Below are 19,156 nucleotides of genomic sequence, written 5' to 3' on the forward strand. Positions count from 1 at the left end.
TTAAGTGCCATCTTGTTTCACATATGTTATCTAAATATACAAATGATACACTCAAATTTTGATTCAAATATTAAGTTTGAAAGATATGAATTTTTATTTGCATGTGGATCATTTTTATGTTCTTGGTCCGCATGCGCGATACACTGCTTTTGTTTATGGTGACAAATTTTTTTTGTGCGTGTGTTGACTTTTTTTTTTGAGAAAAACACCAGAAAGGTGTCTCATATCTAATTCAAATTAAGGAAAAACAATTTGTGGGTTGACAAATTTCACTCGATGGTGGACTAGTTACACGTTCGAACGCTCGGTCGAAAAAAATAGGGAAAGGCTGCATTCCAATACTGCTGGGCCACGCCTGGTAGTGTGGGCCATGGGCCGCTTGCATAGTGCAAAAAGTAGCAGTAGGCCTGGCAGGCCGTGGGAAGCGCTATCTGCGACACAACGATCTCAATAGCACGGGCTGCCCACCTTAGTTCTTGGGGTATTTGATAGGAACAAAGAACCCACCTTAGTTGGACGTTTTGCTGCGGGAAAGGCCTGCCCCAGGCGGCCCACTCGAAAGACAACGATAGCGGAGGAGGGCCCACCACCAGCTCCCTCCCACGCGCGAGTTGGGGTGTAAATGGTACAATATTTTTGACCGATCAATCAACCGAGAGGAGTCGGATAGTGATTCGGATACTATTTTTTTGACCGACCAATCAACCAAGAGGAGTCGGATAGTGATTCGGATACTATTTCTGGATATCCTGATATTTTTTGAATATCCAGATACGAATTCGGATACTTTATTTGGATATCGGATACAGATACAATATGGGTAATATCAGTCGGATATCGGATATCCGGTCGGATAATCCGGATAGGTGATTCGGTTATTAAATTCGGATATTAAATAATATATATTAATAAAAAATCTAACTTAAAATCTGAAAAATATAATTAATTCATTTGAAATCAGAAAAATACAAAATTAGTACAAAATTTTTTATAAAAATATAATCTACCTAATGATACTACTTTAGTTTTTCAATACAAAATATATACATTGATAAAAATTTAATTTGTCTCAAAAATTTTGGAACTAATTCATTTCAAATCAGAAAAATATAAAATTATTACCAAAATTTTACTAAAAATATAATGTACATATTGCCTCTATATAGAAGTTGAATCTTATTTATTAGTAGTGTAGTTGAAGAACTAAAGTCAAACTTTAGCAGTAATTCGACATTCTATTTTGAATGAATATTGCTGTTACTCGATATCCGAATAAACATCTGTGCCCGACATGATCCGCATCCGGTTCACTCCGTATTCGAAACACATCTATTCGTATTCGTTCGAAGGAATCCGAATCAGTATTTGTATCCGAGACTATCCGTGTTCAAATCCGAATCCGATAAAATATATGAAAATAAATACAATATCGACAATACCAGCCTCCCTCGGCGCGAACCCAAATCAGCGATTGCTCGCTGGTAGCCCTGCTAGTGGGCTAGGATCCGAGCTGAAGCCAGACCGAACCATCAAATGCATACGGCGTACACCAATCCAGCCCGATTTGTTTGTCTGTTTGAAAAAACTAAACCACCCCGAACCATACTTCTGCTCACTCCACACCAGTCCAGTCCAGCGGCCGATCCATGGGTTCAACCCATTAAAAAACCATTTTCCAGACTACGGTTAGCATGCATGCACGGGTAACCAACAGCATCACCATAGAATGGTACATAAGATTTTTGAATGGTACATAAGTTCATCGATTAACAGTGATATGGACCTAACTGGACATAAGAATTTCACTGCATCACCATAGAATGGTACATAAGTTCTACAAGATACCTCTAAATAAATAGAATCCTCTTTTCTATCAACTCATACACAAGCCAACTGAGATATGCAAGAGAACACAGGATATAGAGCTAGATCGTTCCATGCCAATGTGATTGTCACCGCGACATTGTCTTTCAGCATGCAAACTAGAGCACCAACATCCAGTGGAAACAGCCAAACAGGGGATAGCCAAGAAGACTAAGGTTTTGAAAGAAGATGTGTCCACCCTGAAAAAAGGAGATTCAATAAATAATTTCGAAACATCAGGAAAAGTACTTTGATTAGCAGTGGCAGTTGATTACATTACATGCCAAATCAAGAAAACATGAAAAAAATCAGTATTTGACTAGCTTAACTCTTCTTTTTAAATTCTCGCTGGAATGTTATGTTCTTGTGACATAAAAGTAATAAGTTTGCAAAAAGCAGTGCTTGTGATGGGAGTATAAAAGAAATAAGTTTTGAGTATTTTTTAAAAAATCACTGGCAAGAAGGAGGGAGCACTAACCTGAGATGCCCTCCTCTTACGTCTTTCACAATGAATGGACACCCTCTGCACCAGAACCTGAAATGGGACATACACAGGACATACAGAAACCAACCAAGCATGTAAGAGCAAAGCCAATACGATTAGTCGATAGATAAAAACATAGACAACTCGTGCCTGCAGATCATTGGCTTTGGAAGTGGCTTACCTTGATTGGAAGGTGGATCTGTCCCGTGAGTTGCAATGTAAGTGGCTGGGGTGACATTCTGATGGCAAACACAGGGAAAGAAAGAGAGAACAGAACTGAATTAGCACCAGGTCAACTGAATATGTCATTCATAATAGTATATAATAATATTCATCCATGATAAAACCAGGACCTAAACTACCCTGTCATGCTCACACCAACACCACAAAGCTGCCCAGCATGAACCTATTCTTAGAAGGGTAGAAGCACAACATGCCAAATCAAGAAAACAAGAAAATTTTAGTTTTCTGATCCTAGACTAATCAGAGCAAATGCATTCAGTTTGCTTGTTCTAATGCATTCAAATTGCTTGTTCTAATGCATACATAAGCGATATATAACCAGAAAATATGAACAAACTGATTATCACCCAACAAGCTCAAGGTTCACTTAACAAAAACAGATATAGGCATATAGCAAGTCTAGAAAGGAGATTTACCAAGTTGTTTTCATTGTCCATAATTTTTTCCATGTACAGCCAATCTTTCCCACACACCAAAGCTTCCAACGTCTCGGGGGTCAGTGAGCTTCTTGCATCTCCAAGTAACCTACCTCCCAAACTGAAGGCTGATTCTGAAGATACTGTACTGAGAGGAATTGCGAGAAAATCTCGAGCCATGGTTGATAGCATAGGAAAATTTTCTGTGCGTGCCTTCCACCATGCCAAAACATCAAAGTTTTCACTATCCTCCTCGGTATCCTCTTCCAAGTATGTCTCAATTTCAGACTTTGTTGCACGGGTCATTCTCCGACATGACTTAAAAGTAGAATACTCTGCTTCAACTTGCCTCTTTCCAAGCATGGGTGAACCCATGGTGCGACTCCCATCACTTGAACATGTCACTTGGTGCGAAGTAGCTCTCCTCACACGTCGCTCATACTCTTGATAGTACTTCCTAATCCATTCTAGAGCTGAGTCAACACATTTTTCAGCCTGGTCTTCGGTGTTACAAATCTTATGATAAAAGAACTCCAGGTAGTCACTTTTTCTTCGGGGATCCAACATTGTGGCAATAACAATTGCAAGGTTGAAGTCATAATCCTTTTTCTTGTTGCGAGGATTAGACATTTCAGACTCATCAGAACCCCAATACTTCTCAAATTTGAACTTCATAGCTGCAGCCAAGTCTTTCATAAAATTATTTGTTTGCCACCCAGGGTCATTTAAGGCATGCCGAATGCAAAGCACTAGTGGCAAAAAGGCATGGGCTGTTGGTTTTCTATCAGCAGATACGACATTTGTTGCCTCCTCAAAAGCCCTTAGGAATTCACATATTGTTTCCACCTTTTCCCATTCTTGTTCACTTGGGGGAAGTTCACCATATTGATTTGCATAACTATTCAGAACAACCTTATATTTCAATGCTTCTGCAACCATTTTAAGAGTGGAGTTCCACCGAGTTGGTATGTCAAGAGGAATACCATGCTTTGAGGGCAAGCCATTCATAACTGCAATGGCATTAAAAGCTTGGATCCGTGAAGGTGAGGAATCAATGTCTTCAAGAGCTCCCGAATCTTGCTTATTGCCACATGAATTACTTTCATTCCATCCTGCACCAAGATATTAAGAATATGTGCACAGCATCTGATATGCAAATGCACACCATCAAGCAACCATTCATGTCTATGGTTATGCACTAACTCTTCGCACCCATTTGTATTGTTACTAGCATTATCGACTGTCACAGTAAATAGCTTCTATCTTATCCCCCACTCTGTTAGGCAACTCACAATAGCCTCTTCAATGGCAAAACCGGTGTGAGGATACTTCACATTCTTGAAGGAGATAATCTTCTTCATCAATTTGAAGTCAGCAGTGATATAATGTGCAGTTATGACCATATAACCCAAGTTCTGTACTGATGTCCACATATCGGATGTCAGGCACACACGAGAGTCTAGGTTCATAAACTCATTTTGGAGTTCTTCCTTCATTTTTCTAAACTTTTTCAAACAATCATTACGTACAGTTTGACGCCCAACACAATTGAAAGAGGGCTGCAAGGTTTGCATCCAAGCCTCAAAGTATGGGTCCTCAAACTTATTAAATGGAATCAATCATTTGCTCACAAGCTAACTGATGGTTAAAAATAAAATTCTCTGAAGGATGCTTCTTCATTGTTGCAACAAATGCTTTCCTAGTAGATTCATCAATTTTGGCACAATACTCAGCAATATGAGTTCTAAGACTACTTGTGCCCTATTTGGTGCTCAAGTGCATACCACAAAACTTACACACCGCTTTTAGAATGTTATCAACTGCCACTAAATTCTGCTCATAGTATTCCCAAACTTTTGACCTTCTAACACGTGTTAGAGATGATTGAGACACATCCAGTGGGGATTCTGAGCTTTCAGAAGTGTTTGATGTCTGTCCAAACATGTTGAAGTTTGCTGAATTCCCTAGGTATCTGTAATTCTAAACATTAATTATAGACTAATACAATGTATGCAACATTAAGCAATAATGAGTATAGCAAACATGGACAATAAACTAGCATAGTCAAACAAATCCGTCCACAAACAGTACAGATCCATCAATGAGATTCCGTGTGTGACATAGCATCATACAAGAATAATTTCTTTGTTATGCCGCAACTAAGTCCAACTCAAATATCTGGCATTAATTAACTGCAGAGGCGTATTTTCTTTGTACCTTCCGACTCCTTGTTCTACTCAATATGTCACTCCCTCACGAGCAGATTAATGCCAATTCCCTAGCAGCTCGAGCAGAGTGATTAAGAATAACCAGTCGTGTTCCTCCTCCTCCTGTCTTCGTCTCTTCCCTCTCACACAAATCTAGCAGAATGAAGAACCCAATCTAGGGTTAGAGAAAAAAAAATCCAATTTGTGCGTATCGAGAGGGAGAGGGGAAGGGATAGGGGAGGAGAAGGTTCACCGCTACTCGGCGCCGGGGCTACCGACGGAAGGGAGAGAGCGCAGCGCGTAGGAGTACATCTTGGCGATGGCATCGACACTTGGTGCTGGTGGAGCCATGTCGGAGCGCCGAAGCCTTAGGATGTGGAGGTGTGGCGGCGTGCTGGCGAGGTGGAGGCGTGACGAGCTCGGCATAGGCGGCCGACAAGGCACCCTAGCGCTGGTAGAGGACGGTGTCCATCGAGAGCGTCTCCACCCGATGCCGCACCACGGAGTCCCGCGTGCGCAGACGTGCGGGCGAGGCGGAGGCGTGCGCAGCGATGGAGGCCGCGGCCGATGCAAAGAGTAGCAGGTGCAGCGACGCAGACCCGTGGATGCGTGCGTGCGGCGGCGGGCGAGGCGGAGCTGCGGAGGCCGGAGGCGAGGGCGTATCGTGGATGTGAAGTGGAGTCGTGAAGCTGTCGTCTGCAGCTTGGTTTGGAGCCCATGGTTTGAGCCCACGGTTTGAGCCCGTTAGAAACAGGCCAGCTACGAATCGTACCAAACCAATCCAAACCGAAAAGAGGAGCAACCCAAACCAATCCAACTCATTGATATTGCCAGACCGTTAGCGCCCAGCCCACGCGGAAAAGTTGGGAGCCCAAACTATTAAAACCGTTTTAATCCAAACCGTTTGCAGGGCTACTCGCTGGAGTCGCTGCTTGCAGTCGGGCACGCATGCGCCTGACGAGCTCCGCACCATGGGGCCCACCTTAGGACGCTCCCCTACCTTTAGGACGCTCCCCACAGTACCCACAATCATTACTGTGGGCAGATTATTAGTATATGAAATATTTTCTTCCATTTCTTTTTTCTTTCCCTTTTATTTTTTTGTTTCTTATTTAACATGTGGGTACTTACAATCATTAGCCATATGGCTAATCAAATTCATATGTTTTTGAAAATTTTTTCTAGAAAGAGTTATATGCACAAAGTTGTGCAGAATAAGTTGTGTGCATAAATTTACGATGATGTTGCTGGTACAGATTATTTATAAAAGTTCTATTAGAAAAATTATGCTGAGAAATTTTCATTATAATTTCACTGTTAAACTTGGTTGGCACTATTGTCATGTCATGTGAACTCGTGAAGTTATTCTGCAAAATTATAAGGATAAGTTATATCTAAAAATTTTGTTCGAAACTTCTCTATCGTAAATTTGATTGTAAAGATATTTTTTAAAAAGTTGATATGAAAATTATACACAAAAGTTATATGTACAACTTTATAACTTTCTAAAAATGGAAAATTGCGGAAAACAGAACTTTCCAAAAAAAAAGAAAGTTCGGCGATGTCCCAGATCGATCATTGGGAAGCATCCGAGCGCGGGCTCGCTAACTAGAAATCCCCCTCCCTCGGCCACCAGCAGTGACGCCGAGTTGAGTGGGCTCAAGGCTAATAAGAAAATGAAACATGTTAAGAAAAGTACCTATCTAACCTTAATTGCATAATCATTACTTAAACAACTTTATTCTTGTCGTATTTTTTGAAATAAAATCTTCAATTATACGTAATCAATCTTCTCCAACCTGTCACTCTCAAGTGCTATCAAGGCCAAATCATTAAGTACTATTTGCTGAAATTATATTTTTAGATCGATCCACGGAAAACATAACTTCATTTGATGTTTATGGCACAAAAAATGAAAAGAAAAAAATTAAACTATAAAGATTCAAAGGATATAAAGTAGATTAGTATAATTGGAGAATAAAAAATTACGTATACCTTGACTCTTTGAGCCATTGTCTCTTTAGTCTAACCGGCAATTGCTTGCAGTTACAGAATGCCCCTGAGAACGTCGCCTGCCTGCCCTGGTACGGTGCTGCCGCCCGGCTGCCGCGCCGTGTCGTGATTGCAATCGTCGTCGCTTGCTGCCGCCACCGCTTTGTCGGCTTGGAATGCGTAAGTCGTGACAGTGTGATTGCGTGAAGATGAATCGGCAGTTGGCAAGACTGGTGGGTAACTGGGCAAGCTAGCAGGCAGTTAGCCTTTTGGCTATGGGCATGCGTATCTAGCGTCAGTTACATTTGGGCTGGCCGGTTGGGAAAAATATAAGAGCTGGTTAGTAATTGTTGAATTAATGGGTTTGATCATGATAGGCTGCGAAATTTTTTTGGAGGTGCGGCCGCGGCCGCATACCCTTCTGCTCGGGCCTGGTTCGGCCAATGTTGGTCCTCAAGGGAAATGGAAATTAAAGCTGCCCATGGAGCGCCCGGCCAGCTACGATGATGGACGGCGCCGCCCCCTCGCCCTCCATGCACGCACCGCATACTCGTGTCTCATCTCGACTCCGCTCCGGCCAGCTGCGTCAGCCATCCTTGACGACCGCTTTGTTCCGGGGCGGCTGGCGTATATGTACTAGCGGCGCTATAGTGGGGCAATAGTGTTTTTCAACAGCTGCAACTATAATACCATTGTATTAAATAGTGCGCTATAGTGGCACTATAGCAGTGGAGAAGAGCTCTCCGCTAATTATCATATCCCGCTATTTTATACACTGGTACTAGCATATCGCAGGCTACAAGCCAATGTGCTATCACTGCTAGAAAAATGCCTATTAGTACCGGTCGGGAACCCCTGTTTAGTACCGGGCTCCCGACCGGTACCGGTTGGCCGGTACTAAATGAGACATCATTTAGTACAGGTCAAAATGCCCGGTACTAAATGGTCCATTTAGTACCGGTCGGTAACACGGTCCAGTACTAAATGGTTTTGAGCCCACAAATAAAGAAAAAAATTGACGAACCCTCGGGAGATCTGCACACGCGAATTTTTCACGCGTAAATGCGCGTGCGCGGTCGCGAGGATTCGAACCCATGACCTCTGGCCTCGCACATTTCTTCCTTACCATCTCACCTATGCATCACATGTGACTGTTCGAGAGATGCTTTTCTTTTGAACCAACCCGTGGAGGACCATTTAGTACCGGGCCAAGCCACCGGCCGATACTAAATGACGCATTTTAGTACCGGTCGGTGTTACCGACCGGTACTAAATGGACGCGCCTTTTTAGTACCGGCCGGTAACACCGACCGGTACTAAAATGCGACATTTAGTACCGGCCGGTGGTTTGGTCCGGTACTAAATTGGCTCTGAGGGCTTTCAAATTTGGACCCGGTACTAAAATGGCATCAGGACAAGTTTAGTACCGGACCAAATTACAACCGGTACAAACAGTCAGGGACGAATGAGGCATTTTCTGGTAGTGTATAATGGCAAAATACGCTCTACAATGTACATGTGAACATGTACACATTTACCAAGTTTGTACACTCGTGTTTGCATGCTTTGCAACTTATTGGACTAAAGTGATATATTTATACAAATTGTTGTACAGTGAGTGCACTTCAACTCTGTAGATTGCCCTTCCTGTTGTTTGCAATCTAGCTAGGATGATTGAAAGGGGGACAACTGGTGGTTGCAAGTTGGAAGCCATGTATTTTGAGCTATTAGCCATCGTCCATCTTCTACTTGCCAGACAGTGCCTCCATTGTTCAGCGGAGGAGCGAGGTGTACTCGCTTGACGCTGGCCAAACTTCCCCCTCAAATTGGTAGTGGGCAAGGATTTGGCAAGGCTGGGTACATTAAGAGCATCCAAGCCGTAGCTTCGTCCAACATTCTCAAATTATCAGATGGTGTAGTCTATCTAAGTGACCCAGCTAGCTGCTATGAGCCAATCAGTGGGAGTTTTATAAAATTTTATGGGCACTAAATATGAACAAATTTGCTGACATAGCAATGTCATTTATGATGAGAGATAATAGAGTTTCATGGAACGAGAGAAAGTTTCATCTCCGTAACACCGGGTACCAAGTTTTGAGCCTTGATAACTGTACGGCACCGACACCGGCCTAGCGCTGCACCGATGGTAGTATGTACGAGTAGTAGCTGCAGAACTGAAGATGTAGGCAACAGCAGGCAACTAGCCTTCCAATGAACAACGCTCGTACACACATCGGTTTTCTCTTTGCGCAGCACAACATATCAACAATTTGTCACTTGTGCACAATTTCTTCTTTGCAAGGAACGACTAACACCTCGATCGGTGACGGAATATTAAAAGGACGTCGGCGTACGGTGCCGATGCAAGCCTTGCCTCGGCGACGCATCTCGTCCGGCCTAATCCTTGTCGACAAATGAAAGCAGGAACTGAAGAAGCGCCGCCTCAACAGCCGCCCGCTACGGACCGGACCTCGGTGCCTCGGTGACCAATGCCTTCTCTTGTCCCTGCAGAAGCAGCTGTCACCAATAATGATCCACCTGCGACTCCACGAACCTGCCAACATCTTTCCAAGCACTTTCGTCATCATCAGTTCATCATCATCATCATCTATATAAGCGTGCGTATAAAAAAAAACTCGTTTGGAGCAGATAAAATTAAAACAGGCCGGTGCAAACTCGACCGCCTGCTTCTTCCATTTCGCCGGCGATCAATGGCAGCGACGCGAGCGTGCCTGGTAGCCCTCGTCATGGCTCTCGCATTTCTCACCTTATTGGAGGGTGCGGCGGCGGCGGGGAGCGCCGGGAGGTCGGCGCTGCGGCGGCGGCAGGTACGAAGCCTCCTCAGGAGGATCAACAAGGCTCCTCTCGTGAGCATTCAGGTACTGGCTGACCGACCGAGCATCCGGCTCGAAACGATACGGCTCTCGCTCAGCTTCTTTAGTTACTCGTACTAATAATACTAATAATAAAAGAGTAAATTACACCCACCATACAACAACTTGATAGATACGTGCAAATTAGTCCAACAACTCGTAAAGTGCTCAATTTAATACAATAACTTACATGTGCATTGAGATTGATCCAACAACTTAGAAAATATTTAATTTAGTGCAATAGCTTGGTAAATTGATGCATTCACAATCCAAATGTTACACGACACTGTATTTGCTAGCGTTAGATCACAATAAAGAGTATATTTACATCGGAATGTATTATTTGATCATAGATTTTCGTATCGCAATGGACGCCAATAATTTTATTCTCAAAATAAATTAATTGTGGTTTTATTAAAATAATATATTATTTAACCACCATTACAACAGCAACATACTAAGTAGATGAACGTTACTAATTCTTAAATTTTATAAATGAAAATTATTGATGATGATCTGGTTGTTATTTTTTAACTATGCACAATTTTTTATTAGTTCAAATTCAATCAAATTTTAGAATTACACCATTAGCATCACTCAAACACTGAAGTCGGTAAGAGAGACTCTGAAACCTTAGGTTTCTTTTGTGCTTCTGCTCATGTATTCAACAATGTTCATGTTTGTTTATATTTATTTAGCTCATTTTTCCTTTCTAACTAATATAGGAGGCTTTAAAAATATATGTACCAAGCTCCTAAAAGGTACCAATAGTTTATATCAATATATTGGCTTTTTTAGCTTAACAGTGCATATAATCAAACATATCAGAAACAACGAGGGTAAATTTTCAATATTGAATATCAAATTAAATATTTTTAATCAAAATTAAATCACTATACAAAAATAATTAATGTAAAGACATAACATTAATTTCTAAACACTAAGGGTTCTTATCTTGGCAAAATATATTGCCAACCAGGTGCAAATAATACTTAATAATTTGTCCTAATGTGAATATACTCTTTATTGAGACTTTGCGTTAGTTATGTTGCTGTGTAATGTTTAGAATGTGAATGCATCTATTTGCCAAGTTATCACATTAAATTGAGTATTTTACAAGTTGTTAGACCGATCTGCACCTACCTGTCAAGTTATTGCACTAAATTTAGCATTTTACAAGTTGTTGGACCAATTTGCACGCATCTGGCTTGTTGTATGGTGGATGCAATTTGCTCATAATAAAATATGTACCGTCTCTATAGTAGCATGCTTCCTAATGTACTATAGCGTATTTGAACCAAGTGCTAATGTTTAAAAGTGGTAAATTTTAGTAGTAGTCCATCCAAATAGAGTGCTAAAGGGTATGAGCGCGATTTATATTTCCAAGGTAACCTTAAAAAGGAATGTTATGTCAGACAGGGGCGAGCCCACTTGGTATGCAAGGGTATTCTTTGAATATTCACTACTTTTGCTAACCTATAGGATTTAAAGGTATAACCAAATATATATATGTCAATAATAGGTATAAAACAGCCATTTTGCTATGCGTTTTGAATCTTTGAATACCCAAACCTTTCAGGTCCTAGGCCTGCCACTGATGTCAGATGGCTTTCTCCTATACCACAATGCTAAAAGCTTGCTCCAATACACGTATGACCCCCATTTCTATACCTATTACTAAAGCGAGTAAGGTTTCCATCCAAATTTTTAATTTGGTACGTTGGTTTGGTCCATCTGTGTTATTGGGCCTTAGTCTATCCCGTATGTGAGTGGGACCAACCCCTCTATCCATGACTCGACGTAGATCTCTACAAATTAACACACGGACACTAATACATATCTAGTACTTATACGAACTTTGTCCGTAGCAACGCAAAGACATAATTGGCTAGTATAATTAAAAAGTCATTCCCATCCTATGGTGATGAGAGGGAGAGGGAGGGGAAAGGGGAGAGAAATATTTTTTTACTCCTTATGATCACACCTCAAGCTTAAAGCTCGTCTTAAAGTTTTTTTCCCCATAAGGTGTACCCCCACGGCTCTAGCATTTATGCTTAAGGTTACTGTTCTACAATACTTGGCCGCTCTAATAGAGTGGGCTAAACTTTAGCGAAGACTTAAAATTTTTAGCAAAGGTATAAATAATGCTAATAGATCATGTTAAAGTTTAACACTTACCTTTAGCCTATCGCTCTAATAGTTTTTACCGGCGGTTTATGGGTAGAAGCGACAATATAGCCCTTATCCATTAAAAAAGGGCAAATTTTAGCGGAGGGAGCAGCGGTTTATTGTTGGAATCATTTGATTCTCAATTATAATGGTTCAAACCCTAATATAATATTTCAAGACCATCCATGTGTTTGTATGATTTGGGTTTCCTTCAGCTTAGGAGAGGACACAAGCAAGGTCTTGCCTTGGGATCGATTGATTTGAGAAATTTATTGAAATCGAAGGGACAGATGCTTTCCTTTTATTCCTTACCTTTCTTTGTAGGCGATCAGAATATTTTTGAACCGTCATATTTTGGCTTCAAAACTGTTCAAAATGTAGTAATTTTACTTTGTTTTGCTCCCACTTCTCTTGTTTGATACATGGATATGATTGGATCATGTCAATGTTGCATTTCATAGCCTTGGAATGTCTACTCTTTTCTTTTCTCTATTGCCTAGGTTTAAACTTACGGAAAAAGTTCAATTTACTCTCCTCAACTATAGCTAAAGTCTGGATAACCCCCTAAACTATAATTTGGTTCAATTTACCCCCTAAACTATGTCATTTAGTTCATTTTACCCCATAATATAATTTGCCTTTTTTGTTACTCCATACACAAGTTGAATTTTGATTTCAAATTTTGCAAGATAGTAGTGGGCATCACAATCAATATTTAGAAAAACAAAGTATAATTTTTTACCATTAGTTTTAATATAATTTTGAACTCTAATTATTAATTTATTATTAAATATTCTAACATATCAAAATATTGATAAAAAATATGATATATTTTTTCTAACATGTGTTATGTTGTTTACTGTTATCTTGTAAAATTTCAACTTAAAACTCTACCTATGCATAGAGAAATAAAAAAGACAAATTTTATTAAGGGGTAATTTGAATCAAAATGCATAGTTTGAGGGGTGAAATGAACCAAACGATAGTTTAGGAGGTTATCCAGATTTTGACTATAGTTGAGGGGAGTAATTTAGACTTTTTCCTAAAAGCCAAAATGCTTTAATGGAAAGAATTTTACTTACACTTTTACTGCTCGAAATTTTGACATGATCCTCGCGATTCATTCTTATCCCAATTTATGCATAGTCTTGACTATTTTTCTGTCTTCATGCGTTTGCTGATTCCGAGAAATGATCGGAGCCCAGATGGAGATGTCATAGACTGTGTGCACATCTCCAAACAGCCAGCATTCGATCATCCATTCCTCAAGAACCATACTATCCTGGTACGTACCCCTCTACAGCACTACACACATGCATGTATCATTTTTGTCACTCCAAGCTTCACCATGTTTACCTTTCAGATGCGCCCTTCTTACCACCCAGGAGACCTGCATGGTGACTCAAACATTGCAAGACGTCTCATCACCCAAACATGGCATCAGAACCTGCAAGTGCCCTGAGAATACCATACCAATCCGAAGGACCAAGGAAGAGGATATCCTATGGGCCAGCGCTGTCAGGAGTTATGGCAAGAAGATGACAAGGAGCATCCAAAACCTCGTTTCGGTCAACGACCTTGCCCGCAATATTTCAATCGGCCACCAGGTACAAAGCTCTTCATCATCCAAGAATCACCTTCATATTAGGCCAATCTCAATGGAAGTGTCATAGAAGTACCATCTACCATGTGCATTAAATTTGCTGACGTGACATAGTTTTTATGAAGAGAGAGGGGTGTCATCATCATGACACTCCTTTAAGCTCGGTTACCTAGCTAGTTCACAGTCTTGGTAACCGTGCTATGGCATTTTCCTTTGAGCTTGGCGTAAGTACTAATATTAATATTACTCTTGGTTTATTTATTGTTCTTTCAATTTTCTCATTAAAGTTTGTTTTACCATCGAGCAGCATGCTGTAGCATATGCACAGGAGGATAAGTACTACGGAACCAATGCTACCATCAATCTGTGGCAGCCAATGATCAAGAGGGCTAATGACTTCAGCTTGGCCCAGCTCTGGATCACCGGGGGGCCCTATAACTGCGACCTCAATACCATTGAAGCTGGATGGCAGGTCAGACCTCTAAAGAAAAATTAAACCACCATTGTAAAAGTTCTATTAATATAATGCAGCTTCCATGAAATATCTGCAACTGAAAGAAGCAAAGCATCAGGTAGCAGCTAACATTCCCCCATCAATTCCAAAACTGTTTTTTTTTCTTTGAGGAGTCGTGCGTTTTAAGACCTCACGGCAGGTGGAAAGCTATAGACGACAACTCCTGTCGTTAGACAACTTGTATAGTGGGTTGCCTTTTCATCTACAAGAACATTTATGTTTTATTCTTGGAAAAAGACATTACCGCACAACTAAACCAATTGGAATAATCCCTAAAAATTGTTTCAAACTCACGAATATTAATCTTGAGGCCAACTAACACAACAAAAAAGGAATGCACATTTCCATCCGCGCTGCAGCAGGGAGGGGAGGGGAGGGATCGAGGGGAGGAGCGGTGGCATGGGAGGAGGAGCAGTGCCGCAGCTCCCATGCCGCTGGTTACCACGCTGCTGCAGCTGCCGCCCCGAACACGGCGGAGGAGGGGGAGCGGCCCCTCTCCCTGCTCGCTGCGCGCCACGGCCCTCCCACCACTATCGCGGGTTCGCTGCCCCCACACCCACCTGCCCGTGCCATGCCTGCCGAGAGGAGGAGAGGGGAGGGGTGAGAGGAGACTGCGGTTGCCAAGGAGAGGACGGACATGGTGGCACGGGGGAGGTGGGATGGGGAGGCCGAGGAGAGCAAAAGAGGAGGTGGCAGGGACGAGAAGGGAGGAGGCGGCCGCGGGGAGAGAAGGGAGGCTGCATGGGGAAGAAGAGGGAGGAGGAGGAGGATGCGGGTGAGGAAGGGGTGCAGAGGAAAAAAGGAAGGGGAGGAGAAAGAACTGTGTTGGATTTGTGTGGTGAGAGATGGTCATCACCACCGAGTCATGTTACGACCCGGCAGTGATACCCAAAAACCTATCACCGTCGGGTTTATAATTTGGAACCGGCGGTGATATACTATCACCAGTGGTGATGGGCCGTTTGCATTGACCATATCTATTTACAAGACTAAGGTGCAGTCTACAGGACCACACTAGATATTCAGAATCTCTGATCTCGATAGAAGAAAGTAGAAACAAGCTGTTTACAAGACTAAGGTGTCATGCCTTCTGTTGTTGCTTCACTAAAGGATGACTTCTCTCTCGCTCTCTCTCTACTACACAAATTTTAACCGAGGGAGGCAAAACACATTAACCGAGGCGGTTTTTGCAACCTCCTCGGAGTCAACATCACGATTAATGTGGTATTAACCGAGGCGATTTTCAAGCCCGCCTTAGTTAAAGAAATAAAAAAAATTAAAAAAGTAGATCCAGCGCAGGGCCCAGATCCAACCCAGTAGCCTGGATCTGGGCCCTGCGCCGACGCCGCCTGGCTCGCCGTCCACTGGAGGGAGCATCGCCGCCGCCAGGCACGCGCATGGATCTGGCCTATCTGCCGCCGGATCCGAGTTCTCCTCGCCGGATCCGGCCTCCACATTGCCGGATCCGCCGCGTCGGAGCCGGATCCGCCACTGGAGGAGGGGGCCGAGCCCCGCGCTGCCGCCACCACTGGAGGCGGACGAGGGGCCCAGGCCTCGCGCGCTGCCGCTGCCGGGAGGGAGGGGCCCGGGCCCCATGCGCTGCCGCAGCCGGGAAGGAGGGGCCGGGCCCCTCGTGCCGGGCCTGAGAGAGAGGGAGGGGCAGCGACCGATGAGGGAGAGGGAGAGGGATAGAATGAAAAAGAAAACCTAAGTCATGTTTATATAGTCGAGTGCAATAGTGGGCCGTGGGCTGGGCCACATTTTTTTGAGGTGGACGCCTCATACATGTCCGCCTCAGTAAATGATTAACCGAGGCAGTTGCAACTAACCGCCTCGGTAAATAAAAAAATTGCCTCGGTTAATCTATTTTGCATGGTGGTTTCTTTAACCGCCACGGTTAATAAGAAATGACTATTAATGCCGTGCATTAATCGAGGCGGTTAAAAATTGTGCCCACCTCCGAAGACTTTTGGAAATGTCTCGGTTAATGCAATTTTGTAGTAGTCTCTCTCACTCTCTCTCTCTCTCACACGCACACATGCACACGCGCACACACAAACCCCATTAACGACAACAAAAAACCATACGTGTCTGATGCAAGCTTCTTATAAATGGTTAACATCACACTACTGTACGAACCCAAGCATTCTTAATTTAATGATACCGCTAAGTTGTGCAATCTCTTTCATTATGTGTAATGGCCCTATTTTTCTACAAAATTGCAGGTTTCACAAGAGATATATGGGGATAACAATACTAGACTTTTCATCTACTGGACTGTAAGATAAACACCATATTCCTTTTTATCTTCATTATTTTACTAATTAGTATTAGAACTTCATGAGGAAAAAAGTTAGGCCCCATAGCTACCAACATAAATTTTAATCTTTATCTGTCCCATTTTGTTAAATATAATAGCGCAATACTCATAAAGATATGTACTTCTCTTTATCCAGTTGTGATAGTCATGCATGGCAATTACTTTATATAATTTTTTTACATCTATATTTTCTGCATTGCACCTCCATTTATGTTTACATGTGTTTAATTCAACCCTCAGTTTGAGCTATGTGCTTAGCATAGAACATAGTATTCTCTCAACACTTGTTGCATACATGTATGCATGTCCACATGGCCACGCACATCATATACGTATTACCTAAAGCTAGTATTTTCCATATTGAGAAAAAGACTTAGGGGATACTTTAGGTTATTTCTAATAATAATGTCGTATTTGTGTAGTAGATGTGAATTTAGGGGCTGTTTTATATTACTTTTAGAATGACATAGGTGGGCAATTTAGATGAAGATTAGGGGGTTACTTTAGTTTATTTTTTGTAATGACACTGGTGGGTAGTTTAGATATGTATACAGTGGGTTACTTAAATTATTTTATTTATAATGGTAGAGGTGGATAATTCTTCTATAACATAAGAGATCCAATGGCTATTATTATTAGTGATGATTAGACTAGCTATAATAGATTGATGGCTAGGTATTTTTGATTTTTGCGAGAATTCTTATTATTTATCTTTTTCTCGCGTGTCTCATGATGATTAACTTGGAGGCTCCAAAAAGAGTCTTCAATTATTAATAGTAAGATAAGATTTGGACCTCTTTTTATTGTTATTATGTGGGAATGGCAAGCTAGCTATTTACTCTATCTACATGGAATATTGTAGAGTGATGGATATAACAAAAAAGGATGTTACAACCTGATGTGCCCAGGGTTTATCCAGATAAACAATAAGATCGCTATCGGTGGTAGCATCTCTCCGGTCTCCATCTATGGTGGCTCACAATATGACATCAATATTTTTATTCGAAAGGTAGAACACTAAAGCCTCTCGCGTGCATGATGTTAGTACTAAAGGGATCTGTAAACTATTTTTGCGATTATAACTATGTGTGCTTAATTCTCCTGTAACCTTTGGTTGTAGGACCCAAAGGATGGCAATTGGTGGTTGGAAGTGGACAGCTATGTATTGGGCTATTGGCCATCGTCCATCTTCTCTTTCTTGGCAGACAGTGCCTCCAATATCATTTGGGGTGGCGAGGTGTACACACACGATGCTGGCCAAACTTCGACGCAGATGGGTAGTGGACACTTCCCTGAAGAAGGGCTTGGCAGGGCCGCGTACATCAAGAACATCCAAGTGATAGATTCATCCAACAATATCAAATCGCCAAATGGTGTGCACCTGATAGCTAAGCAACCCAACTGCTATAACGTGCAGAGCAGCAACAATAGCGACTGGGGTACTTACATCTACTACGGGGGAGCCGGCAAGAACCCCAACTGCCCATAGTAAAAGTTTAAGTGCTTCAAACATATCCTCCTTTCAATGGGATGAATACCTCTTTAGCAAAGCATCATAATAATGCATGTAGTTTGTGTTGCACCCTGTGATCTTCAAGGGTCGTCAATTGCTATATGTAGGGCATATTTAAGTTTCACATCATTGTTTCAGAATATGAATTAAGCAGATTTCAACATTTGGTATTGCAACATTATATGAGCTGTAGATAAGTACCGTACCATTTGTAAGGAGAGAGATAATTACATCCATGAGCACAAACATAAGCAACAATACCTCATTTGTACGTACCTCTCAATTGAATCTATTCACTACTACATAACACCCTATCACCGCCAGGTTAAAAACGGCTTCACCACTGGTTCGGTGATGTGTTGGATTTAACTTATGGTGAGAGAGAACGGTATCACCACCGGTTCTAGACCTGGTGGTGATGCCCTTTTTCACAAAATAAAAAGAAACACAGCGCCGCCCATCCCACCTACGCCGACCCTCGCTGCGGGATGCCTGCTGCCGCGTGTGCCGGCCTGCGCCCGCGCGCATCGCTCCACCTCCCTGTGGGCGCCCACACCACTCCACCTTCTCCTCTCGATAGCGGCCACGCGCGCCGCTCTGCCAACTCGTGGCTAGCCCACGCCACTCCGCTTCCTCTGCTCGCCTGCGGCTGCCTGCACTGCCACCAGCTCCGCCCACTCGTAGCCGTGCAGTGCTGCTCTACCTGGCCATGGCCACCTGCCCTGCTCCGCGTGGGAAGGGAAGCTGTGGAGGGGAGGGGAGCCGGCGGGGGTGGGGGAGGAGGGGAGCCGGCAACAATAGGGGAAGGGAGGGGATCTGCAGGGAGAGAGAGGAGGGGATCCGAGAGAGAGAGAGGACCTAGGGGGAGAGATGGACTAGGATAGGAAATGAGAGGGGGTTTAAGTGAGGAAGAAATAAATAGGGGGAGGATAATTGCATCATTGTCGAGTCATATTACG

The 19,156-nt window shown here is 42.6% G+C and overlaps 1 protein-coding gene and 1 pseudogene across 4 annotated transcripts; one reads left to right on the top strand and one right to left on the bottom strand.

The window, feature by feature from the left end:
- Positions 1–1,630: 1,630 nt before the first annotated feature.
- Positions 1,631–5,511, bottom strand: LOC120644513 (zinc finger BED domain-containing protein RICESLEEPER 2-like). 4 transcript variants are annotated; one of them, XM_039921140.1, is made up of 7 exons: positions 5,467–5,511; positions 5,224–5,366; positions 3,007–4,118; positions 2,710–2,753; positions 2,529–2,586; positions 2,342–2,398; positions 1,631–2,063 (listed from the first exon to the last, which is right to left on the bottom strand). In XM_039921140.1, exons 3-7 carry the CDS (start codon positions 4,012–4,014, stop codon positions 1,983–1,985), a joined length of 1,248 nt encoding a protein of 415 aa, XP_039777074.1. In that variant the 5' UTR covers positions 4,015–4,118; positions 5,224–5,366; positions 5,467–5,511; the 3' UTR covers positions 1,631–1,982. The 4 variants fall into 4 exon arrangements, with proteins under 4 accessions (XP_039777074.1, XP_039777078.1, XP_039777077.1 ...); XM_039921144.1 differs by lacking the exon at positions 2,710–2,753; XM_039921143.1 differs by lacking the exon at positions 5,467–5,511 and having other exon boundaries at positions 5,224–5,407.
- A 4,441-nt stretch (positions 5,512–9,952) lies between these two features.
- LOC120645671 lies at positions 9,953–18,173 on the top strand (annotated as a pseudogene).
- The last annotated feature ends 983 nt before the right edge of the window (positions 18,174–19,156 follow it).

Source organism: Panicum virgatum, chromosome 8K, assembly GCF_016808335.1.
Source record: "Panicum virgatum strain AP13 chromosome 8K, P.virgatum_v5, whole genome shotgun sequence".
NCBI classification, from domain to species: Eukaryota; Viridiplantae; Streptophyta; class Magnoliopsida; order Poales; family Poaceae; genus Panicum; species Panicum virgatum.